This window comes from Protomyctophum parallelum (genome assembly GCF_964188405.1).
Source record: "Protomyctophum parallelum genome assembly, chromosome: 5".
NCBI classification, from domain to species: domain Eukaryota; kingdom Metazoa; phylum Chordata; class Actinopteri; order Myctophiformes; family Myctophidae; genus Protomyctophum; species Protomyctophum parallelum.
The window spans coordinates 4507450-4535167 of NC_139702.1; the positions used below are offsets into that span (position 1 = coordinate 4507450).

At 43.8% G+C, this 27718-nt stretch overlaps 1 protein-coding gene across 1 annotated transcript in view; it reads right to left on the bottom strand.

Moving 5' to 3' along the window:
- The window catches only part of mad1l1 (mitotic arrest deficient 1 like 1), a 157220-nt gene that overhangs the window by 105957 nt on the left and 23545 nt on the right, over positions 1 to 27718 (bottom strand). The window contains exons 10-11 of the mRNA XM_083764745.1: positions 11287 to 11373; positions 10101 to 10245 (exon numbers count right to left, since the gene is read on the bottom strand). Coding sequence (XP_083620871.1) covers positions 10101 to 10245; positions 11287 to 11373 — 232 coding nt within the window. The remainder of the gene's footprint in view (positions 1 to 10100; positions 10246 to 11286; positions 11374 to 27718) is intronic.

Here is a 27718-nt window from a genome sequence, read left to right on the forward strand (position 1 = left end):
TAGCAATTGTATTAGCTCAGAGGCTAGAATTAGAAAACAACATTATTAGATGAAGAGCAACTTAATCAGCGTGAAGTGTCAGCCTCTGTCACTGTTCATTAGAGCATCGACCTAAAAGCTGTCTGAACTCCTCCTTCAATCAATGAATGGAGTTCAGTTTTTCGAAAAAGCTTGTGTTTGAGCCTCAGGTCTCATTGCTCATTGCTTGCGAATGACAAGATTTCTCATACTTCCAAGGCTCACATTGCCATTGACAAGATTCTCGTCATGATGTGTTTTTAGTAGTGGTGGGGGAAAAAAAATCGATTAGTCAATTAATCGCGATGCCATCATGGGCGATAATTCATTGATGCACAAATGTCAAACATCGATTATATAATGTATTTTCTTTACCGGAGCAAAAGGGCGGAACTAATCTGCGACTGCGCTGCGTCGTTGTACCGGACCGCTTAGAGTGACGCACACAGCGCTCGCACACGCTTTAGCTTTCAACAACCAAAACAGAAGGAGTTACCAACGCGGAGGGGAAGAGAAAAAAGACGACAGAAAGGGAACATTTTGGATCGTATGAGGTTGAGGGGACACGAGAACTCGATAAAACTCACACCATCGACCGCCTGTGAAATGTGGCCGAGATGGGACGATGTAGTGTGGCTCCAAAGTGCTAACATGGCCCGGAATCCGTCGCTCCCCACGACCGAATGTGAGCGTAAATCCTTTGCAATAAAAGTGCCGATGGACTTCGTAATTCTAGTCGCCTTTTCTGAGTGCATGGGCAGCTGTCCGTGTGTTCGGGATGGGGATGGTTGTCTTGACTGCATCTCTGGATGTCAGTGGGCAATATGGTCCTGTGAGTTGTATCGAGTGTCCCCTCAACGTCATAGAATCCAAAATGTTGCCATGCACTTGTAAAATACTTTAAACCAAATGCTCCTTAATGTGTGCAAACAAACAGAAAGGTGCAACATAATAGTCTCGATAACTACCCCAAAGCTTCCTTAATGACACTTCAGTAACTGAAAATTAAATCCCTGAATAAGGAAACAAAGAAAAGCACCTTTTTTGTCCTAACAAAGAATAAAGGCAATTTGACAGAGTGCTGCTGACCTCAACCGAAATCCTGCCCATGTATTTCTATGACATGACATCTTATGTCATTATTAATATATATTTATTGTATGCTTGTACAAACTAATTCTTTTTTTTTAAAGAAAGCTGCTTATTGCTGTTCTGTATTTGGCCACGGACACCCATCTGAAAATATTTTCTTCTATGGACCCCCCCAGAAGCAAAGATTTGAGTTAAAAACGTGCACTGTGGGCCCAGGCCGTAGCGTAACGGTCTGGGCACCGGACTTGTGATCCAGTCGCAGTGTGCCGCGGGTTCGACTCCCGGACCCGACACGGCCTTTACTGCATGTCATCCCCCATCTCTCTCCCGTTTCCTGTCAGCCTACTATCTGTCCCTTAAAAAATCAATAAAAGGCGTAAGCCGCAAAAAAAAATATCTTTAAAAAACGTGCACTGTGAAAGAATATATATATTCATAATCATTAGAAAGCACTTTGTTTATTAGTCACACAGTGACTGAGTGATTAACAGTGAGTGATTAATCATGATTAATCGGGATTAATCGAATCGTGACCCTCGGAAACGATGTGTAATCGCATCGCCAGGTACCTGGCGATATCTACCACTAGTTTTGAGTGGTTTAGGGCAGAGGGTTTAGGGCAGAGGGTTTAGGGCAGAGGGTTTAGGGCAGAGGGTTTAGGGCAGAGGGTTTAGGGCAGAGGGTTTAGGGCAGAGGGTTTAGGGCAGAGGGTTTAGGGCAGAGGGTTTAGGGCAGAGGGTTTAGGGCAGAGGGTTTAGGGCAGAGGGTTTAGGGCAGAGGGTTTAGGGCAGAGGGTTTAGGGCAGAGCGTTTAGGGCAGAGGGTTTAGGGCAGAGGGTTTAGGGCAGAGGGTTTAGGGCAGAGGGTGGTGGTTTAGGGCAGAGGGTTTAGGGCAGAGGGTGGTGGTTTAGGGCAGAGGGTTTAGGGCAGAGGGTTTAGGGCAGAGGGTTTAGGGCAGAGGGTTTAGGGCAGAGGGTTTAGGGCAGAGGGTTTAGGGCAGAGGGTTTAGGGCAGAGGGTTTAGGGCAGAGGGTTTAGGGCAGAGCGTTTAGGGCAGAGGGTTTAGGGCAGAGGGTTTAGGGCAGAGGGTTTAGGGCAGAGGGTTTAGGGCAGAGGGTTTAGGGCAGAGGGTTTAGGGCAGAGGGTTTAGGGCAGAGGGTTTAGGGCAGAGGGTTTAGGGCAGAGGGTTTAGGGCAGAGGGTGGTGGTTTAGGGCAGAGGGTTTAGGGCAGAGGGTTTAGGGCAGAGGGTTTAGGGCAGAGGGTTTAGGGCAGAGGGTTTAGGGCAGAGGGTTTAGGGCAGAGGGTTTAGGGCAGAGGGTTTAGGGCAGAGGGTTTAGGGCAGAGGGTGGTGGTTTAGGGCAGAGGGTTTAGGGCAGAGGGTGGTGGTTTAGGGCAGAGGGTTTAGGGCAGAGGGTTTAGGGCAGAGGGTGGTGGTTTAGGGCAGAGGGTGGTGGTTTAGGGCAGAGGGTGGTGGTTTAGGGCAGAGGGTTTAGGGCAGAGGGTGGTGGTTTAGGGCAGAGGGTTTAGGGCAGAGGGTGGTGGTTTAGGGCAGAGGGTTTAGGGCAGAGGGTTTAGGGCAGAGGGTTTAGGGCAGAGGGTTTAGGGCAGAGGGTTTAGGGCAGAGGGTTTAGGGCAGAGGGTTTAGGGCAGAGGGTTTAGGGCAGAGGGTTTAGGGCAGAGGGTTTAGGGCAGAGGGTGGTGGTTTAGGGCAGAGGGTTTAGGGCAGAGGGTTTAGGGCAGAGGGTGGTGGTTTAGGGCAGAGGGTTTAGGGCAGAGGGTTTAGGGCAGAGGGTTTAGGGCAGAGGGTTTAGGGCAGAGGGTTTAGGGCAGAGGGTTTAGGGCAGAGGGTTTAGGGCAGAGGGTTTAGGGCAGAGGGTTTAGGGCAGAGGGTTTAGGGCAGAGGGTTTAGGGCAGAGGGTTTAGGGCAGAGGGTTTAGGGCAGAGGGTTTAGGGCAGAGGGTGGTGGTTTAGGGCAGAGGGTTTAGGGCAGAGGGTTTAGGGCAGAGGGTTTAGGGCAGAGGGTTTAGGGCAGAGGGTTTAGGGCAGAGGGTGCTATACGTGAATGATCCCAGGACCAACGAAGAAGTGTACACCCAGAAATCATGTGATCACAAAACAAAATTGGCTGGTTTAGGATAATGCTAAAATATTGATAAAAATCCACTTTTTGATGGTTTTGGGCGTAAACAAGCCACATTCAACAGCCCATAACTATGGAATGGATTATCGCGGTGGCAGTTTTTACCAGACTCTAAAATACTTTACTACATCTTTCAAAACGGTATGACCTACAAAAGCAATGCGGCTGCCGTGTGTGTGTGTGTGTGTGTGTGTGTGTGTGTGTGCATGCGCCTGTGTGACCCTTTGGACATTTACAGTCTATTAAAAGTGTAATGAAATTCACACAATTTATCTAAATAAAAATCTGTGACTTCCTCACTGATAACAGCTATAATTTTAAATACATCAGAGAGAGAGAGAGAGAGAGAGAGAGAGAGAGAGAGAGAGAGAGAGAGAGAGAGAGAGAGAGAGAGAGAGAGAGAGAGAGAGAGAGAGAATAAAGGGCAGGGAAGATAAATCTGTCATTACCCTTTTCATCATTTTTTGTTACGTTCGAGTAAAAAGGGAAAAATTGCTTTTGGTCAACTCTATCTAACGTGCTTAGACAAAATGCCACTATGCCTCTATTAGGAGTGTGTGTGTGTGTGTGTGTGTGTGTGTGTGTGTGTGTGTGTGTGCGCGCGCACACAGCAGTGCCCTCTAAGAAAGAGAGATGACATTGACATAATTGATTGCAATTTCAAATCCCAGGACCTTATAATCCATCCAATTGTGGGACCGATGACGACAATGTTAATTCCAACCAATTTGTATTTTGGGTCACGACTCGAGTGCAAATCCCATTTTCTTTTCCTATATTTAAAAATGTAGATTGTTTTATCACACCTCCATATATGGTCACGCCGCGCCATATATTATATGGCCATCTCCATAATATGAAGATCACGGCACTCTGGCCTCATCTAACCATACATGGAGAAGACTGGATCACTGGATTCAAACTCTTTGGGGCTGTGCCTGCCTGGCCTCATCTAACCATACATGGAGAAGACTGGATCACTGGATTCAAACTCTTTGGGGCTGTGCCTGCCCCAAAGTTATTAGTGCAGCCACGCCCGGCAGCTGGCGAAAAAAACGGGCCCGAAATGTAAGGACCAGCCCTACCTGGGCCTTCATCAAACCCTGTACACTCAAGACACTGCCCCCGCTGCCACCCTTAGATCTCCAAATATGACCTGTTCTGACATTCCATATGTTGATCTGACCTCTGTATCAAACCCTGTACACTCAACACATGCTCCATATAAGGCCAATACAGAATTCATTCCATATGTTGATCTGAGCCCTCATGCCAAAGAGCCAACAGTCACCCAGGAGGATGTGTGCACGCTTCTCGCCCTCAGCGCGTCTCACTGGTTTGTTTACTGTCGAGTAAGAATGTTGCACAACGCCGTCGCCCAGGGTCTGAAACATAGACTGTAAAAAATATGGACAAAGCGTTCCCCGGGTCTAACATGAACGTAAAATGAAGCCTGTAATAATATGCTAATTCCTGATGTAAGTCGCCATCTTTGGTACCAGCTGGCCATTGGCTGGCTCCGTTTTGTATACCAGCTGGTCATTGGCTGCCCAGACAACGAGGCGGGACTTCCCCCCCTTCTTCTCCGTTGGTTTTTATTTTGACTCGAGTGGGAGGGGAATCCCGATCATAGACTGTAATGGTAGCCACGCCCCTCAGAACATACGCGATGTTTTTTTTTCTTTATGGTCATTTTTTTAATTAATGGGACCATAATTTTCCAAAAAGAATATTATGACATTAGAAATGAGACTTTAAACTAGTGACTGGAAGAAGAAAGTATTCATGACCATGTTTATTAAGGTAATACAGTCTAGGTGAAGTTGGGCCAAAATACATGGGCCTCTATGGAGCTATGGGGCTTTTTGGGTCCGGTCCAGCGCCACAACAGGCCATTATATGAACTACCGATTTCAAATGAGGCTTCACGAAATATCTGGCTGACTGCCCCCCTGGTCTGAAACCATTCTGTGTATTAGACGCCCGGGCTATTATTTGCAGTTTCTTCAGCCTAATTTGAGTCCGCCCGGGCTATTATTTGCAGTTTCTAATTGGAACTGGAACCAAATAATGGCTCAGTGCAGGTCGGTGCAAACATGTTTAATAAAGCCTGGTTCCTTTTAAACACCCAGTGTCCAAAATCCAAATCGATTTTGGGTATTAAATGCCCCGGGCTGCTATTGGAAACATATGGTAGTAAAAAAAAAACTACATCAACTCTACTTTAGAGTTGCTGTAGTTTGTTGTTTCTAAGGCTTCTACTGGTACTACCGAGTGAAGACCTGCCCTCGCTGGCAGCCAATAGCAGTTGCTTCCATCGCAGGGATTTAAAAATGCAATAAATTACATCAATGACACCTACCTCTCTGAGCTGATAGAGGGCACTGCTGTGCAGATCTACAAGATACTGTAAAAACATTGATTTGCTATTTTCACTGTGAATCTTAATTTGAGGCAAATTATGTGTTGGAATAATGGTGCTGTTGATTGTTAAATCACCTAGCCCCAGACCTAGTCCCAAAACCAGTGCTAAGGGGCCATTGCAACAGTGGACATGTGTGTGTGTGTGTGTGCGTGTGTGTGTGTGTGTGTTAGGGCTGGGCGATATGACAAAATCTCATATCACGATATAGAATTTATTTTATCACGATAACGATATACTCACGATATAGCATATTTTTTACGATACCTATTTTTTTATCTAAGAAAATTGTTTTTTGTTCAGGTCGAGTACTTTACTGTACTTGGGCTGTACTGTACTGTACTGTACTGTACTGTACTGTACTGTACTGTACTGTACTGTACTGTACTGTACTGTACTGTACTGTACTGTACTGTACTGTACTGTACTGTACTGTACAAGCTCTCCTCCCTGGCCTCTGTCTGTGTTAGGCTGCAAAACAGTGACACTTGGTGGTGACAATAATTATGCTATTTCCGTGCTCGGATACAGGGACATGGACACACACATAGCTGTCTATAGTGGTTGCACCACTCAAAAAACAATTAAATTCACATTATCCAGTCTATGAATATAATACTGATGCCCTGCCCATGCACAGACAGGCCCAAAGCAAGTACAAAAATATTACAAAATAAAATATATAATAATTAGAGGCTGAACTCAATTGTTCAGCCTCTGTAGACATTTTTAAAGCACAGCTCAAGACCCACTTCTACAACATTGCTTTTAATTGATCTTTTATTTTTTGTTATTCATGTCCTCACTGTATTGCATTACTGCTTGTTTTTCAATGTCGTTGCCTTGCTTTTCTTTTTTTCTCCATTGCTCTGTAAAGCACTTTGAGAGCTGCATTTCATGTCATGAAAGGTGCTATACAAATAAAGTATTATTATTATTATGAATAATAATAATTATTATTATGATAATTAAAAAAATAAGACGTTGCCATTAAGACACAGAAGTACAGGCCTGTGTCTGCATTAAATTGGCTTAAGGAAAAAATAAATACCTCATGTCACAGTTTGTCACTAAAGTTGTTTCAGTTCATGTTAAGCTCTGTATAGGGAATCAAAATGTTCTGTTGTAGTTATAGTTTAGTTTGTTAAAGACGTTGGGCAGCTTAACGATGTTTAATTGACTACAGGCGATAGAGTGAGAGAGAACGTGACCGCGTCGTCAACTCTCCATGCCCAGCTGTGCGTATATGGGAAAAGTGGAGGTTTTTCTTTTCCTTTTTTTTGATGATCACAACAAAGTCAGCGTCTTGTGTTGTTGTTGTTGGAAGCTGTTGCTGAATTAAGGACTTTTCAAATGGAATAATTTATTTGGAACAATAAAACAAGACAGATACGCAGCAGGAGGACTGCACAGGTAAGAGGAACGTCTTGGAAGAAGTTTGCAACCGACGACGGACAAGCTTATTGTTCAACTGTGTAAAACATACGTGGCTCACGCAATTTATCAATTTGACCCAACATGAAACCTACATTTATAACAGTGAATGACCGGTTACTCTAAGGGCGCGTTCGGAAATAGCGCACTGTGCAATGCAAACTGATAGATGAGTGCGCTCCGGTGTGGTGCGGTGTGCCCCTTACACCGCTCTGAATCTCGTCAGCCATCATCTCCCTTCATGTAATCCAAACCACTTCCATATCCATACAATGAAGACGTTGCCCCTCTTTTAGGTGCAAGCACCCTTGTGTTGTGGTCGTGTTGGCCTTAGAGTATATAATAGAGAAGACATCCGAAAGGTGTTGGCTCACTGTTTTCAGTGCGGTGGGCTGCTGGGCATGCCGTATATAAGCGCTGTGACGTAAAATACTGCCGTAAACACTGCCGTAAAACGAAACGGCGATATAAGCGATATAGCTTATTTTTCGTGATAGACATTTTCTATCGAAAATACGATATATATCGTCATATCGCCCAGCCCTAGTGTGTGTGTGTGTGTGTGTGTGTGTGTGTGTGTGTGTGAGAGAGACTGCAGAACCCTGGCAGTCAGCAAAGCGGCCTGCTCGCCTGCCCCTTTGTGATGAATGAAGGTGGGCGAATGGAATTGATGAGCGTTCAGCAACGCTGGTCCGTTCAGCCACGCCGCTGCGGATCCCAGCTTTAGTCAAACAATGAATGACGGACAAATATTACTCACATCCCTGAACGCTGAGCATCAATCACGTGGCGTGCGGCGTCCGCACACACGTGCGAAAAAACTGCCCGTCAGCGTCAAGCAATGGGATCTGCCAAGACAATCTCTGGGCCAAGCACTCCACTACCCCTCTCCCCCCCCTCCACATCCCCCTCCTCAAGCCTGTATAATGTGCTTTTAGCCCGTCTTATAGATCTATGATGATGTGTGTGTGTGTGTGTGTGTGTGTGTGTGTGTGTGTGTGTGTGTGTGTGTGTGTGTATGTGTGAGTGTGTGTGTGTCACTCAGGTCCCTCATTGCATGCGCCACACCACAGAACAGATCACTGATACAGTGCATCAGTGATACAGTGTATCAGTGATACAGTGTATCAGTGATCACACGTCTTGAACGGCTGTTATGCATACCAAGGAATGTACATACAGTAGCACGCCATGCTAGAATAGTGGAACTCATAGCAAGGGCAGCGAGAATGTACAAACATTCCTGTGTCATTCCATCCACGTTCCAACTCTGTTATAACCCAGATACCTTTACAACTCTGACAGCTAATGCACCAGATATTGTTGTGGTTGATAAAGAGTCCAGAGTGGTTGCACCACTAAAAAAAAAACATAATTTGACCAGGGTCTATCCATACATCCATCCATCTTATGACGACATATGGAGATCCCTGATGTCATCAATGTGACGTCTGAGTGCTGATGTCATAGACTGACCATCAAGTATTGACAATAATAGGTACTGCGAAGTACTCTGACAACAAAGTACAACAGGTTACCGATTAGGGATGCACCGATCCGGCTTTTTGGCATTCGATACCGATTTCGATACATGGGGGTCCAGTATCTGCCGATACAGAGTACCGATCCGATACCCCCCACAAAGAAACGTAATAACCTATTAAGCTGTATGCCTCACTGTGTGGAGTCTGGAATCATTATTTTGTGTAAGGCAACATCTAGGCTTGACTTAAACATTACTTTCCCAACTTTGTAAAACAAAATGTAACAAACACAGATATAAATGCACTGAATTATTTATTAAATAACTGTGCAACAATTAGACCAGGTTAATGTGTGAGCAGGCTAGCCTGGCTGCATTCCACATGTTATACTGTCAATACTACACTGCTGTGTCACAGAGGAGGTAGAGTTGTTTTCATACTGTAATTACACATAATTATCGGATCGGATAATGGATCGGCCACCGATCCGATACCCGATCTAGAATTTTAGCCTGGATCGGCGCCGATCTCCGATACGAGTATTGGATCGGTGCATCCCTATTACCGATACTCTCACAATGGGCAGGGAACAGGGAAGGGGCATGTGTTCACAACAGGCTTGCTTTCCAACAAGCATCGTTCCCAGCGGGCATCAACCTAGTTAGGCCGTGGCTATTTTGGGGTCCTTGGCATGGAAACATTTGGAAGCCCCTGAGCTAAATGGTTTCGCTGTTTCTTTGGTATAGTGTTGTTCACAAACCGGGTTGGAAAGCTCAGGGCAGCGAGGGGATTGATTAGAGCCTGAAACTGTCTATAACTGGGGTTAAAGGTTCAAGATAAAGTCGAGGGTTATGGAGCGAATGCAGTCAATGGAAATCTTACAAAATATAGATTGTTGAGAGTGTGTGTGTGTATTACTATACTTGTGAGGGCCAAATTTCACCACAAACATAGTAGAATTTGAGAAATGGGACATTTCAAAAGATAAATTGTAGTTTTATGGTTAAAAAGATTTGTTTATTGTTTTTAGACAATTAGGAAAAGATTCCGGTTGGCGTTAGGTTTAGGATTAGGGATTAACCCATTCTGACCGGGCACCCATTTTGGTGTCGGCATCATGTTATGCTTTAGCTATTTAAAAACAGCAGATCTACAAGCTCGTATCGCGCCACCGAGTGGCGCGATACGAGCTTGTAGGTCTGCTATTTTTTGAAAAAAATCGAAGAACGACTGACATTTTTAGAATCTGATCTCAGGTCAGAATGGGTTCATCAGACCAGCGTGTGTGTCCAGTGGAAACCTCGTATGAATCTGATCTCAGGTCAGAATGGGTTGTGTGCTGGTGTCATGCACTGAACAGCGTGCGTGCCTGCTGTGTCCTACCTTGGTGAGCAGCAGAGTTCTCTGTGTCCTACCTTGGTGAGCAGCAGAGTTCTCTGTGTCCTACCTTGGTGAGCAGCAGAGTTCTCTGTGTCCTACCTTGGTGAGCAGCAGAGTTCTCTGTGTCCTACCTTGGTGAGCAGCAGAGTTCTCTTCTGCAGGCGACGCACCATGGCGTCCTGCGCCTCCCTCTTGTTCTGCTCCTCCAGAGCCTTGGCCCGCTGCTGGGACAACTCCGCCTGCAGGTCCGCCTGGCTGCGCTCCACAGCGCGCACACTGACACACACATACACACACACACACACACACACACACACACAAAATGGGTGCCCGGTCAGAATGGGTTAAATGTATCTAGCTCCAGCAATATGGACCCCCGAGCATTGCAAAAGACCGGTGTGTCTGTGGCTGTGCTTTCAGCGGGGGAAAAACTATGTCACCGCGACCCTCTGTTAAAGTACTAAGTTTAATATGAGTACGGTCAAAATGTCCCCACTGTTCGGTGGATTGACATGCGGCATGTCAGTGGCAGTCATTGAAGTTTAGGCCTAGAAAACATTGTAATCATTGTAGTCCATCGATGCTCAACGCCAAAAAACACAATTAAATTGTTAAGTGTCGGAAGTGTCAACTTAACTTTGTAATCTTGACAGCCCTACCGCCAACCACACACACACGTCTCACATGTGTCTTAATGAGCTCAGTACACTCATCAGCAGGAAGAAGAGAAGCTCGTTAGCTAATGAAGCAGCAGTCTTCTTGTCCACGCTGAACTGCAGTGTGAACATGCTCAAAGTGCACGCATGACCGCAGACACGCAATACTCTCTCTCTCTCTCTCTCTCTCTCTCTCTGTGTTTTTGTGTGTGTGTGTGTGTGTGTGTGTGTGTGTGCTCCCGTCCACTAAAAAGACTTCCAGTTTGCCGTCTAGCGCTTGCCTGATCCCATGTGAATGCAGCATAACAGATGTTTTGAGGACCATTTTACTGGTCATAAGATTCTTTTTTAAGAGATAGATTTACAATTTTAAAATGATTCAGTTTGAGATTAGGGTTAGGATATTTACAGGTTAGTTTTAGGGTTAGAATTATGCCTGATTTATATCAAATTGCGTGCTGGTGTAATGCACCGGGAAAATAGCCGACCTACAAGCTCACAACGTATTGTACTGTGTTTGTAGACGTGCTATTTTCCGGCCTTGCGTGAAAAAATGCCAAGAAATATAATGAATGCCGTACGTACTAAAATGTTGATGTCCTCACAATATAGAAATGTGTGTGTGTGTGTGTGTGTGTGTGTGTGTGTGTGTCAGTCATACCTGCTGGTAAGCGTGTAGTTCTGCTCTTTCAGAGCGATTTCTCTCTGTTGGATCTGAATCACCTCCCTGGAAAGATCCTCTGGTTTCCTACAGACGCACACAACACAATACATTTAGCGCAGACCCAAACACATAGCAGAGCAGGAACTACAGACACACACAACACAACACATTTAGCGCACACCCAAACACACAACACAATACATTTAGCGCAGACCCAAACACATAGCAGAGCAGGAACTACAGACACACACAACACAACACATTTAGCGCACACCCAAACACACACAACACAATACATTTAGCGCAGACCCAAACACATAGCAGAGCAGGAACTACAGACACACACAACACAATACATTTAGCGCAGACCCAAACACACACAACACAATACATTTAGCGCAGACCCAAACACACAACACAATACATTTAGCGCAGACCCAAACACACACAACACAATACATTTAGCGCAGACCCAAACACACAACACAATACATTTAGCGCAGACCCAAACACATAGCAGAGCAGGAACTACAGACACACACAACACAATACATTTAGCGCAGACCCAAACACACACAACACAATACATTTAGCGCAGACCCAAACACATAGCAGAGCAGGAACTACAGACACACACAACACAATACATTTAGCGCACACCCAAACACACAACACAATACATTTAGCGCAGACCCAAACACATAGCAGAGCAGGAACTACAGACGCACACAACACAATACATTTAGCGCAGACCCAAACACATAGCAGAGCAGGAACTACAGACACACACAACACAATACATTTAGCGCACACCCAAACACACAACACAATACATTTAGCGCAGACCCAAACACATAGCAGAGCAGGAACTACAGACACACACAACACAATACATTTAGCGCACACCCAAACACACAACACAATACATTTAGCGCAGACCCAAACACATAGCAGAGCAGGAAGTGCACAACACCTGGTTGTGAGCTTGTAGATAATGATGCTACCTTCCGGTGCGTGTCACTGCTTAGGCCCGTTACAATTACATCATCACTTTTCTTTTTTATCGTCATAATCATGTCCGTGAGGGGCGCGTTCTCTCATCATCATACATAAGCCAATCAAATCATCACATTCCGTGTTACAAGCATATTACGTGCGCAACTCAAAAGAAAATCCAAAATATTGGAAATAGCAGATTTACATGCTTAATATTAGGGCCGGGACTAATTGCGATTAATTTAGATTAATTAACTACAGAAAAATTAACCGCGATTAACTACAGATAAATTAATCGCACCTTTTTTTCACCGCGGAACGTTTCTCACTGGGCGCTTTTCTATAGTACTGAAAACTGGAAATAATAAAAAGTCACCCCATTTTGTGTTGCCTAGAACTGGAGGTCTGACAAAAAACAGTAACAATATGAAGTACGTACAGCTTTGTGATGTCACTGAGATGTACTTGTTACTGTTACTAAAAAAAATTCAGACCTCCAGTTCTAGGCAACACAGAATGGGGTGACTTTTTATTATTATTTCCACAACAGGTATATTAATGACAGTAAAATGTTGAAAATGAGTGGTATCCTGTAGTCACTATTCGTTGATTCACTGGGATACCAAAAAACATTAAAAAAAAAGGTTTCTCTCTGTTCTCGGTTTGAATATTGATATGCGATTAAAATGCGATTAATCTAGATTAATTAATCGCAAAGCCTCTGATTAATTAGATTAATTTTTTTAATCGAGTCCCAGCTCTAGTGTTGACATGATACGTTTTCAGCGTGTATATTGGCTAAGTATAAAGTCATTAAATATGTGTTGGGTCATACAGTAGCCGTCCTGTGCACCTTTTGTTCACGAAGCCTACATTTTATTTTTATTCATAATGTTCGAAGAATGTTCCAACGACAGAAACATAATTTGATCGCTAAACGCAATTATTTGAGCGGCGATCGTAAAATGTCATAATCGTGACAGCTATAGGGATGTCCCCATCAGGTTTCTTTGCTCCCGGTCCGATCCCGATCATTTGATTTTGAGACATACCCATCTTTCCCCATCCCATATTTATATTTATATATAACACTTATATGCCATATCACAATAGCAAATATCCTAATGTATGTCACTCTAGTGTAGTCTGTTGTGTTGCCTTTCAATTATTGAAAGGCAAAATGTGACTTTTATTAGAATTTCTGTCATTGTGTTTTCTTTCTATGAAAGCATGGAATCATAGCAACATAATGATGGGTTAATTAGAGTGAATACAGTTCTACAGCTTATAGAAGTCAAGTTAAAACTTCTGGGCGGGACCCATTTTGGTGCTAGCATCATGACGTGCTTTAGCTATTGAAAAATAGCAGACCTACAAGCTCATATCGCGCCACCGAGTGGCGCGATACGAGCTTGTAGGTCTGCTATTTTTTGAACAATCGAAGAACGACTGACATTTTTTTAGAATCTGATCTCAGGTCAGAATGGGTTAATCAGACCAGTGTGTGTCCAGTGGAAACCTCGTATGAATCTGATCTCAGGTCAGAATTGGTAAAAGAGTATCTCTCTCATTCAGAGGGAGTACTATACTATCCCATCATGCATAGCGAGGGTTGCATTTCCTTTGTTTTGTCTGGGACCAGAAGGAAAACAACTAGCATAAACACAACAGTTTATACAAAATCTCATTGCTTATACATCTTTCTTTGAGATTTACATTAGACAATTACAAATCCGATCTTTTGTCCCCAATTCCGATCTTTTCAAAATCACGAGATCGGGAGATAAATCACAATAAGTCCATCCGCAACAGCAAAAACGAACAGGTAAATGTCTAAACCTAAACACCAAACCTTAATCTTTTCTAAATGGTAAACCTAAATCTAAAAAAAAACCCTTCTAAACCAGTAGTTCTTCTTTCAAGATTTTTCAAAAAGGTTCAGAGATAGAAGATGTACATTAAGCTCACAGTGGGGCAGCTTGTACATTTGCTATTTTTGAATACCCAACGCTTCTAAACTAATGCAGTCAAAATGTACTGTCCATAAAAGGTTGTCAATACTGGAATGAGCTCCATCTCACACTAAGGGATATCCCCACTTTCACAGCTTTTAACCCATTCTGGGCGGGGTTCCCTATTTGTACCTTACCCCCTCAGGCCGGGAACCAATATTTGGGTTCTGTACAGTATGTACAGTATTCAAAAATGTAAAAATTTTGATTCTGCTATATCAATATTTGAAGTTTTTCAGAAACCTTAGGTCAGGATTTAGAGGCGTTTTTAGAATCGGCCTTAGGCCTGAATGGGTTAAAGGACAATTGAAACAATGGTTAAAAAATAACCAGTCTTGTGATCATGTATGATGCTTAGTCCAAAATAGAGTAAACCTACCCTAATAATAGTTTAATATTTTCTCATTTTTTTTATTCTTACTAGTCGTATTACGTTTGAAATGTACTAGGTATCTGTATGCTATTTGTTTGATGTTTGATGTCTGGGGACTGCAGATGGAAATTAGCATGTTTTGCTAAATCTGGTATATTTACACTGCATTTTTAATGTAATGTTCATCAATATACACTGTCCCGATGAAATAAACAAATAAACCAACCAAATAAAACCAACCATTTATCTTGTGTGAGGAACAGGACAATTGTCCTCAAAATGTCTAATTTCTCAAATACTAACTATACTTTAGGGGCACAGCACTCACAGGAGCAATAATACAAAGACAAACAGACTAAGGCACGCACGGCACAAAGCAAACAAATGAAATAAAACAGAATGAGATCAATCGTGCTTTGAGAGACGGAGCAGAGGGAAAGAAAAGTTGAAGACAACAGTGTGTTCTCATTGGTTAGGCAGTCAGAGGGAGAGAGCTGGGGAATAAGACCACAGGAGAGAGGCGAGTGTTCTCATTGGTTAGGCAGTCAGAGGGAGAGAGCTGGGGAATAAGACCACAGGAGAGAGGCGAGGGGAAGTGAGGAGACCAACGCGGTGGGATAATCACTGCTCACAGCTCTGACTCACACAGCTCCCTCCATGGGGAGGGGGGGGGGCAGCCACATGTCTCCACACACACACACACACACACACACACACACACACACACACACACTGAGTCGATGCACAACACTGCTGCTCGAGTCCTTATCATACCAAGAGAGTGAAGCATGTCGCTTGAGTTGTTAAATCCTTACACTGGCTCTCTGTGTGTCAAAGAATTGATTTAAGGAGAGGAATGTCTGGAGCTCTCTGGTGGAGCTGTAGCCCCCGCGACCCGACTATGGATAAGTGGTTGAAGACGGATGGATGGGTGTTGTTTTGTTTTTTTAATTAAATATACCCGGTAGGTATAAATATATATAAAATAACCCTGAACCTGATCGGGGTGTCAAGAGACCAAAGTTTCTCCCCCATAGTTCCCTGCAGTGGCCAGTGAAGTCAAACTGTGCGTCTGTACCTGAAAGGGACAAGTCAAAGGCCAGAAATCCCACCTCCTTTTAATGTCCTGTCAGTAGCAACTCAACCTGCACCTGAAATAAGCCCTGACCCCTCCCAGAGAAAGTTCATCCTTGAAAATGTAATGATTAGTCGCCAGAATCAAGATCCTAGGTGGTCTATAACTTGAATTATTGGTAAAATAACGAGATAACAGCAGGTTGGTGGTATCATTTTGAAAGACAATGGCTGCCATGGTCACAGGACAAATCTAAATAGTACCACTGTATTCCTCATCTTTTAAAATGTATTATTAGTCGCCAGAATCAAGATCCTAGGTGTTCTAAAACTTGAGTTATTGTAAAATAACAGCAGGTGGCGGCCATTTTGAAAAACAATGGCTTCCATGGTCACAGGACAAATCTACTTTCATTTAGTATGTATATTTATGTGATTGTGACAGTATTAGACACTTTTTTGGCAGTTTGAAATTGTGACCACTTGCTGGGGACAGGCTAAATACCGGCCTTTTTGGGTACAGTGCCTGCTTTTAACTAATTCAGATGGCATATGAAAACAATTATAATTAAATTAATGGCATAATAATACACAACTGTATTACATTTAACTTTGCAAGTGCTTTTATTTGTATGAATTAATTTATTTTTAACATAAATAAGGCTCTTATGTGTGGGACATGTTTTTTCCACTTTTGTCCCTCATCTCAAGAATGAGAGACATACATTTATTACACGGCTTGATTGAATGCTTGATTCTGATTGGTCAATAACTGCACTTCATCAGTCTGTTATTTTAACCCATTCTGACCTGAGATCAGATTCATACGAGGTTTCCGCCGGACAAACACTGGGTCTGATGAACCCATTCTGACCTGAGATCAGATTCTAAAAATGTCAGTCGCTCTTCGATTTTTCAAAAATAGCAGACCTACAAGCTCGTATCGCGCCACTCGGTGGCGCGATATGAGCTTGTAGATCTGCTTGTAGATCTGCTTGTAGATCTGCATAACATGATGCTGACACCAAAATGGGTGCCCGGTCAGAATGGGTTAAAGACCCCTGGGAGCTCCCAGACCCAACATTGACAACCTCTACGGCATAGAGCAGGGTTCCCCAATTAATTTTCCTCAAGGGCCATATTTTGACTAGCGTACCAGGCTGGGGGCCGAGTCTGCACGCGCGAGGTCGAGGTCTTGCCCTGAAAATTCATTTTCAGGGCAAGACCCCATTTGAAAAGGATGCCCAGTTTGACATGCATAGGCTACTGACCCCCATTTAATGCCATTTATATCTGGGACCCTTAAAAAAAAAATCTTTGGAAATTCTTTCATGGGCCACAAGGGGGCGCTCTGTGGGCCGCAAATGGCCTGCGGGCCGCCTATTGGGGAACCCTGGCATACAGTATATATGAGTGGTTATCAAACCATTGCATGTATATCAAGGAAATGAACATAAAAAATATGTAAGATGTAAAAATAGCAGATGTATTTGTACATTTGCTAATTTTGAATAGCCAAACGTATAAATTGATAACGTGGCTAAATGATTGTGATGCTGTATTAACACCCTGGAACCCCCTCAAGGACCCCTGGGGGTCCCCGGACCCCACTTTCACTGGTCTATAGGATGTATTAACACCCTGGAACCCCCTCAAGGACCCCTGGGGGTCCCCGGACCCCACTTTCACTGGTCTATAGGATGTATTAACACCCTGGAACCCCCTCAAGGACCCCTGGGGGTCCCCGGACCCCACTTTCACTGGTCTATAGGATGTATTAACACCCTGGAACCCCCTCAAGGACCCCTGGGGGTCCCCGGACCACCTGGAACCCCCTCAAGGACCCCTGGGGGTCCCCGGACCCCACTTTGATGCTGTATTAACACCCTGGAACCCCCTCAAGGACCCCTGGGGGTCCCCGGACCCCCCTCAAGGACCCCTGGGGGTCCCCGGACCCCACTTTCACTGGTCTATATATATATATATATATAGGATGGGAAAACTAAATAGCACAGCACTGTACGCAGTGCGGTGAAGGAGAAGGTTAGGAGACACAGAATATAATGGAACAAACAACCAATTAGTGAGGCACGCACACACACACACACACACACACACACACACACACACCGAAAAGTATAGTAAACTTTGGACAGACAAATCACATTGATTTTCCTTCAGTTTAGTGAGACACTCAACAAGAGTATCAAGGCCAAAAACATCCCCATATGTACACAGTGTTCATTTGTGGTTGTACTAAGCCATCCGTCTCTTCACTGTCTTCAGGGGTGTTAACTTGGGAGTAGCAAACAAACTGTTTTAAGAGATATTTCCATTTAATTTCTGTCAAATGCCTTTCTTCTTTTTTTTATCTTTTTTTCATTCGTCAACCACAACTGCGTGACGAGACATGTTGAGGATCCAAGTGCATCTAGCCCATTCTGAACGGGCACCCATTTTGGTGTTATAGCATCATGTCATGCTTTAGCTATTGAAAAATAGCAGATCTACAAGCTCATATCACGCCACCGAGTGGCGCGATACGAGCTTGTAGGTCTGCTATTTTTTGAAAAATCGAAGAACGACTGACATTTTTAGAATCTGATCTCAGGTCAGAATGGGTTCATCAGACCAGTGTGTGTCCAGTGGAAACCTCGTATGAATCTGATCTCAGGTCAGAATGAGCTAATGGAAACTTCTTTGTGCCAGGTAACATTCAGCCTTATTTGCAGTGGTGCAAAGTACATTTACTCACGTACTGTACTGTACTGTACTGTACTGTACTGTACTGTACTGTACTGTACTGTACTGTACTGTACCGAGCAGATTCTACAAAAGCCTTCTAAATCAGTAGTTCTCAAAGGACCTCCAACATGATACAGTATATACAGTATGTGGCCGCGTACGCCCGTCTGAAAATGTTTTGTGCTGGGGACCTCCCCAGAAGAGAAGATCTGTGTTAACCCATTCTGACCTGAGATCAGATTCATACGAGGTTTCCACTGGACACACACTGGTCTGATTAACCCATTCTGACCTGAGATCAGATTCTAAAAATGTCAGTCGTTCTTCGATTTTTCAAAAATAGCAGACCTACAAGCTCGTAGCGCGCCACTCGGTGGCGCGATATGAGCTTGTAGATCTGCTATTTGCACGACATGATGCTGACACCAAAATGGGTGCCCGTTCAGAATGGGTTAAAATAATTCTAAATTATTCCTAATGTTTAAAAAGCACGATGCTTTTAAGGTATTTTTTTACTTGACATTTCCTTATACTTTACACTTCTACTCCACTACCTCTCAAGAGGTAAATATTATACTTTTTACACCTTCAAATTACACATTTTCAATGACTTACTTTGGCTATTCAAAACTAGGCGAAATGCAAGCTCAAGGAAGCTTGAAAAATGTGAGTGCTTTAACTTTGGTACTGCAAGTATATTTTGAAGGCCAATACTTTTGTACTTTTATTCAATAGAGCACCGAAGTCCTGACGTAACTCGCTCATCCCTTCCATTCCCCTGGTTCTAAAGTCCTGACGTAACTCGCTCATCCCTTCCATTCCCCTGGTTCTAAAGTCCTGACGTAACTCGCTCATCCCTTCCCTTCCCCTGGTTCTAAAGTCCTGCCGTAGCTCGCTCATCCCTTCCATTCCCCTGGTTCTAAAGTCCTGACGTAACTCGCTCATCCCTTCCATTCCCCTGGTTCTAAAGTCCTGACGTAACTCGCTCATCCCTTCCATTCCCCTGGTTCTAAAGTCCTGACGTAACTCGCTCATCCCTTCCATTCCCCTGGTTCTAAAGTCCTGACGTAACTCGCTCATCCCTTCGATTCCCCTGGTTCTAAAGTCCTGACGTAACTCGCTCATCCCTTCGATTCCCCTGGTTCTAAAGTCCTGACGTAACTCGCTCATCCCTTCGATTCCCCTGGTTCTAAAGTCCTGACGTAACTCGCTCATCCCTTCGATTCCCCTGGTTCTAAAGTCCTGACGTAACTCGCTCATCCCTTCCATTCCCCTGGTTCTAAAGTCCTGACGTAACTCGCTCATCCCTTCCATTCCCCTGGTTCTAAAGTCCTGACGTAACTCGCTCATCCCTTCGATTCCCCTGGTTCTAAAGTCCTGACGTAACTCGCTCATCCCTTCGATTCCCCTGGTTCTAAAGTCCTGACGTAACTCGCTCATCCCTTCGATTCCCCTGGTTCTAAAGTCCTGACGTAACTCGCTCATCCCTTCGATTCCCCTGGTTCTAAAGTCCTGACGTAACTCGCTCATCCCTTCCATTCCCCTGGTTCTAAAGTCCTGACGTAACTCTCTCATCCCTTCCATTCCCCTGGTTCTAAAGTCCTGACGTAACTCGCTCATCCCGACGATTCCCCTGGTTCTAAAGTCCTGACGTAACTCGCTCATCCCTTCCATTCCCCTGGTTCTAAAGTCCTGACGTAACTCGCTCATCCCTTCCATTCCCCTGGTTCTAAAGTCCTGACGTAACTCGCTCATCCCTTCCATTCCCCTGGTTCTAAAGTCCTGACGTAACTCGCTCATCCCTTCGATTCCCCTGGTTCTAAAGTCCTGACGTAACTCGCTCATCCCTTCCATTCCCCTGGTTCTAAAGTCCTGACGTAACTCGCTCATCCCTTCCATTCCCCTGGTTCTACAGTCCTGACGTAACTCGCTCATCCCTTCGATTCCCCTGGTTCTAAAGTCCTGACGTAACTCGCTCATCCCTTCGATTCCCCTGGTTCTAAAGTCCTGACGTAACTCGCTCATCCCTTCGATTCCCCTGGTTCTAAAGTCCTGACGTAACTCGCTCATCCCTTCGATTCCCCTGGTTCTAAAGTCCTGAAGTAACTCGCTCATCCCTTCGATTCCCCTGGTTCTAAAGTCCTGACGTAACTCGCTCATCCCTTCCATTCCCCTGGTTCTAAAGTCCTGACGTAACTCGCTCATCCCTTCCATTCCCCTGGTTCTAAAGTCCTGACGTAACTCTCTCATCCCTTCCATTCCCCTGGTTCTAAAGTCCTGACGTAACTCGCTCATCCCGACGATTCCCCTGGTTCTAAAGTCCTGACGTAACTCGCTCATCCCTTCCATTCCCCTGGTTCTAAAGTCCTGACGTAACTCGCTCATCCCTTCCATTCCCCTGGTTCTAAAGTCCTGACGTAACTCGCTCATCCCTTCCATTCCCCTGGTTCTAAAGTCCTGACGTAACTCGCTCATCCCTTCGATTCCCCTGGTTCTAAAGTCCTGACGTAACTCGCTCATCCCTTCCATTCCCCTGGTTCTAAAGTCCTGACGTAACTCGCTCATCCCTTCCATTCCCCTGGTTCTAAAGTCCTGACGTAACTCGCTCATCCCTTCGATTCCCCTGGTTCTAAAGTCCTGACGTAACTCGCTCATCCCTTCGATTCCCCTGGTTCTAAAGTCCTGACGTAACTCGCTCATCCCTTCGATTCCCCTGGTTCTAAAGTCCTGACGTAACTCGCTCATCCCTTCGATTCCCCTGGTTCTAAAGTCCTGACGTAACTCGCTCATCCCTTCGATTCCCCTGGTTCTAAAGTCCTGACGTAACTCGCTCATCCCTTCGATTCCCCTGGTTCTAAAGTCCTGACGTAACTCGCTCATCCCTTCCATTCCCCTGGTTCTAAAGTCCTGACGTAACTCGCTCATCCCTTCCATTCCCCTGGTTCTAAAGTCCTGACGTAACTCGCTCATCCCTTCGATTCCCCTGGTTCGCGGAAGTAATTTCTCTATGGAGAATAACATGGGGTGATCTTAATATCGTCTACTATAAGCGTTGTGGTCCAAAAATAAACAAGCTGTCTCGGCGTTATTGTCAGGGAGGTGTCTCTGTATCGTTTGCAACAGTCAGTCACTCATATATGATACAGTCTGCTTCTAGCGAAAATCTAACTAATTCAGCAGCAGTAACATTAGCGTTTTCTCTCAGTCAGTTGATTCTTCATATCCATATGAGTGAAACGGCCCGGGTGACACAGTTGTTATATGAGGCGATCTCAAATCGCCTCAATGGGGATTTCAATGCAACTAAACAAATACATGAACCTGGGGACTGACGCCCTCTACTGAAAGTGACGTCAGACTTCGGTGCTCTATAAATATTGAAAACAGGCCTTTTACTTGTAACAGAGCATGGCTAAGTTTACTCGAATAACTTCCACCACCACTGCCAATAACTACTTTCAAAAGTTATTTGAAATTCTCCTCGGTTTCAAAAATGATAGCATGAATGTCAGCCAAGCTGCTGTAAACAGAAGGATAGATGCTCCATCTGTCTTGATGCAGATTGCAGATATTGTGACATTATTTCTTCATCTGTCTGCTGTTTTTTTTAAGATCCCTGCACCCAACAACCATGAATAGCTCCCTCACATATCAATATCGCTCATTTTTAACCAATTGCTCAAGAATGTGAACGATGCACTCAACTGTGAATGCTGAATATTGTTGCCGGCGGCGGGTGGAAATTGTATATCATCGCTGTCAGGCAGAAACCTCTTAACTCACTTTCTAACTGTGTTTTATTGTAAATGAATGCTCTACCGTACTACAGTGTCAAATGTGACTTCTTGTGAAGTGTTAGGCTTAGAGATGAATCGTCATTTATTAACAGAATGTGTGGTAAGCACGGTATGTTTGTCTCGAGTATATCAGACAGGAATAATGCTACCTTTGGCCAAAAGGTTAGTACTCCTGGGCATTCCCACATCATGTGTATGAATGTTCCGATGGGTTTTTTTGCAGACATAGTGAGCATAGAGGGCTTTGTAGTATATTTTAATTTGGCAGAGTTTCCTGGGTGTTGAATAAAATCTTTGAATCAATTTGTAATCGTCCTGTCTTCTTATCAGTGTGTCTAACCCTGCACAAGGCATGCTTCAATGTTTCCAGATGTTGCGAGAGAAATAAGCAACCAGGTCTAAGAAAACAAGCCCAAAAGAAGCAACTGTAGGCTACATTATACTGTATAGTGTATACAGCCCATCAGCTATTTGAAAATAGCCGATCTAGAAACTCACGTCTCGTGATACACTGTCTGCATTTTGGCCCAAAAGGCCCAATAAACTGTGACCACCAATATTTACATGCAGGCTTTGGCAAAAAAACAAACCCAAAGTGGCTTACCGACTTGGCAACACCGGTCATGCTCATAATAGTTTTCAAATTGGTATAAGGCCCAAAGATGTGGAATCGGTGGGGCTCTGCTTTGTTTAATCCCTTTGAGGGGTAACTGTTTCTCAGCAGCTTGTAACACAGTATGCGACATACAAAAACATGCAAAACAAACAAATACTCCAAGGAGATAATCATGGAATGAAACCATCTTGAAACATTCTCAAGTAACAATGTTTTGGTCTCACAGATCCCTTGGCAAAACTAAACGAGTAAATAGAATGGTATGATTGTACTCTGCAGAGGTTGCAAACATGCAGTTAAACTAGGGTTGCCATGGTGGTTTGAATCTTATCACCATATATTATTGAATGAATAGATAGATTGGAAGAAAGGCACCGTTTTTATTTTTTATTTTTCAAAAGTGGAAAAAGCCACACTCGGTAAACAGCTGATTACCCAGTGCCTAACAAAGATCCATCCATCCATCCAGAGAATGCACACCTCAGCTAATTCGTATTATTTATTTGCATTCCTTATGTATTCCTTAGTAGTTGTCCTTTTTTGTTGAATTTCATAGATGGCAAGGCAGGCAGAAATCAAATTAAAAATAGTCGTTCTACAAGCTCAGGAGTAACTTTGTGATGTGCTGTGACATTTTGAAAATGTTGAACATCTGTTTAACCCATTCTGAACGGGCACCCATTTTGGTGTTGGCATCATGTCGTGCTTTAGCTATTGAAAAATAGCAGATCTACAAGCTCATATCGCGCCACCGAGTGGCGCGATACGAGCTTGTAGGTCTGCTATTTTTGAAAAATCGAAGAACGACTGACATTTTTAGAATCTGATCTCAGGTCAGAATGGGTTCGTCAGACCAGCGTGTGTCCAGTGGAAACCTCGTATGAATCTGATCTCAGGTCAGAATGGGTTAAAAGATTATGTTGAATCATTTAGAATTGAAAAACATTCTATTCTGGGGGGTTCGTGGCACAAACTCTTTCCTGGTGGGGGTCCGCCACCAAATACACATGACATCAGTATCGGGGTCCTTGGCATGAAAAGCTTTTAGAAGCACTGCTGTACAGTATGATGTACAGTATGATGAATGAAAGGAGTCAGTGTTTCAGGAAGGTCAAATTGTCTCTGAAAAACCACTCCTACACACAGCCTCTTACCAATTAAAAGAAGGGCTCTTTTCCAAGGGGGTTAACCCAAAACCTCCCAGCAGAACCCGAAACTTTAAAGGGATTGTGACATTAAAAAAAAGGTTTTGGAATTGTTCTTGTTTTTTTTAGGTTTTCTCAAGGTCAAGGTCAAGGTAAACTTTATTGTCCACAAGGGAAATTTGTCTTGGGCTTTCACCCCAGCTACAGCCACACATAAAACATCAATGACAACAAAAATACATTACAGAGGAAGACACAACATTACACTAATCTCAATTGCACCCAAAAAACATGAACTTTTAACATTCAGTAGATTTTCTGTGATCTGGGGTTTTCTGGCTCAAACAGGTGCTCTGTTTTGCTGGCAGTAAGTGACATCACTTACTGCAAATCCCATATCAATGGGATTTGCCAGCAGATGTCACTGTTTCACTGTGTTGCCTGTTTTCATTGTAGCTCAAAAGGCCCAAAAAAACCCAAAGAAAACTTCAGACCACAGAAAAGTTCAGGGTTTTTGGGTGTAATTGAACCTAAAAGAAAAAATGAAAATAAAAATAAATGAAAATGAATGTCATAAAACCTTTAAGAGAACCTATGATTTAATTTGTATTAACATGGAGGCCAGAATGGCCGAGAGGATTCTGTTTAGTCTGTCTGTCTGTCAACAACTAATCTCTAGCACAGCTGGACCGATCTGCGTGCGACTTTGCATGCACACTCCAGACAGAGTTCTGCTCACATAGTTCTGAGTTATTATGTTCCCAGAACCCAGCATTAGTATTACCCCCTGAGCAGGGCCCAAATAGGCACAGCAGCCATAATATATTGGTCTCCCTCCACTGGCTGCCCACTTCGTATAAAATCAATTTCACCTTTACAAAATGTGCTTTTAAACCGACCTCAACCCCTTTATCCATTGTTGTGTTTACCAGTTTATTTCTTGTGCTGTTTTTCTTTCTGTGCAAAACTTCCCGGTCATGTCGATTGGTTTATGTCATGTCTTGTATTCTGATTTCTTCTGATAAGCACTGCTCTAAAAAGGTTCTATACAAATAATTTAGTATTATACAAATAAAGTAGTAGTAGTAGCAGTAGTAATAACTAGAACTGCACTCTGTCGAGTGCATACTTGCTTGTTGCACACTAGTAGGCCATAAATGGCCAACTAGTGCGCAAGCAGAGCGCGCATGTAATCTTTTCGCCCGCTGTAAACTGCCAAATTTCAGTATCTCTGTGAAGGAACGTTTGAAATGATTAATGTTTAGATGTAATTATCTGCTACCTACTATACATGTAATCATTTAGTATTAAGTATGATTCTAGTTTCTATCTATATAAGAAATACTGTTTTATATACTTAGTCTTTCACCCTTTCTAGCCTTCCCCCGTGGACGTGTCAAATGATCTGGATTGTTGATATGGCCAAGTCTGTCTGCGTCTTTCTCGGAGAGTGTTAAATGACTGAGCTTCTTGCGATATTATAACTTAGTTTTTGCATATATAATTATATACTTAGATATATATTTAATTTTGCAAACCACACTAATAGTAATAATTATGGTAACATTTTTGACATGTTGTGACTTTTATACATTCCAGAATCATAATGTTGTATTACATACGTCATTACTGAGAGCAGTTATACAATATCTATATACGTATATAGGCATATACTATATACGTATATCTATATACTCTATACTCTATACTGTATAAAGTGTGTAGTTGTAAGTTGATTAGCAGTATTCTGTGATCGGCCTGGTCCAAAAACCGTGACAGCAAAAAAAACCGTTCCGCCATTTCAGGACCCCCCCAGAAAAACATCAAATCTGTGCCCGTATTGCTGGACCAATGATGACGAAATGACCGTATTTCTTACGTCATCATTTAGAGCTAGTCATACACGTATGACTAGCTGACCAGCTCTAAATGATGACGTAAGAGATATGGTCATTTCGTCATCATTGGTCCAGCAATACGGGCACAGATTTGATGTTTTTCTGGGGGGGTCCTGAAATGGCGGAACGGCTGTCACGACAAATGGACCAGGCCGATCACATTACTTGCGCGCTCTGCTTGCGCAAGTAATAAGGCCTCCTCCTTTACAGGTCTTATTGTCTCCACCAGGCCGAAGGCATGTGGGGAGAGTATGTTTTGCACTCCGTCCGTCCGTGTGTCCGTGTGTCCGTCCGTCCGTCCGTCCGTCCGTCCGTCCGTGAGCAGCTAATCTCGGCCACCGTTAACCCGGTTGATGCCAAATTTTGCACACACACTCCCTGGATGCCAACGATGAACCTCTGCCCCAAACTTTCCACAACGGCCTGTTATAGCGCCACCAGGAGGCCGCTTTGTGCAAAACAAGTTTTTGCACAGTACACCTACATATTTTGTCCAAACATCACGCAAATTGGTACACAGTCTCTCTAGAGCCATTCAACGAAACCGGTCTTTCAGATTTCTCACACTCCATCCTGATTGGTTAACATTGGCTTCCAAAATTCACAGGAGTGCTCAGTTTCAAACAAAATGCTGCAAATCATGAGCACATCGCGTGATTACCGTGAAATTGTGCACCCACATTCCCACTAGGCCGAGGAAGAAATGCCACATGAACAATTTCAACTCAGACTCAAGGTGGCGCTATAACTGGCCGAAAAGTGTTTTACCTCTAACTGCACGGATCTGTGGATAACTTTGTATGCCAACTCTCTAGAGGCCAAGGAAAAACCTTTGCCTGGAATTTTTCACATCTGCTCTTTATAGCGCCACCAGGAGGCCGACATATGTAAAACACATTTTCTATTATTACTCCTTCAGATTTTATCCAAATTTCACGCAAATCGGTATACACTATCTCCATAGTCATGTGATCAACACGGAGCGGCACCATTTCCCATCTTCCATCCTGATTGGCTAAGATTGGCTTCCAAAGCTCACACGATTCGTCCATTTCAAAAAAAGGCCACAAATCACAAACACAGTGTGCAATTTCCGTTAAATTATACACGCACATTTTCACTAGGCCGAGGACGACATGCCACAATTTTTTCCTCAAAATCAGCCTCACGGTGGCGCTATAACAGGCCAATTCCTGTTTTTAGCTATAACTGCATCGATCTGTATACAACTTATGTATGCATTGCACACATGGAAAAACATTGTACCTGCATCCCTCCAACACGAACCTCTGGCCCAAATCTTCCTCAACAGCCTGTTATAGCGCCACCATGAGGCCACAACCTGACCTGCCCTGGTGGAGACCTGTGCCGATTGGCACTTTGTCTAGTAAAATTATACTAACTCTGTTCCATTCTGGTCAAACAGAGTCAGGGTGGTGATTATAATATTGTGCATGTTGGCTCACTGGAAACACCAGTGGCTCTCAAAGTGTGCTCCAGGTACCCTCATGGCTCTCAAAGTGTGATCCAGGTACCCTCATGGTTCAAAGTGTGCTCCAGGTACCCTCATGGCTCTCAAAGTGTGGTCCAGGTACCCTCATGGTTCAAAGTGTGCTCCAGGTACCCTCATGGTTCAAAGTGTGGTCCAGGTACCCTCATGGTTCAAAGTGTGCTCCAGGTACCCTCATGGTTCAAAGTGTGCTCCAGGTACCCTCATGGCTCTCAAAGTGTGGTCCAGGTACCCTCATGGTTCAAAGTGTGCTCCAGGTACCC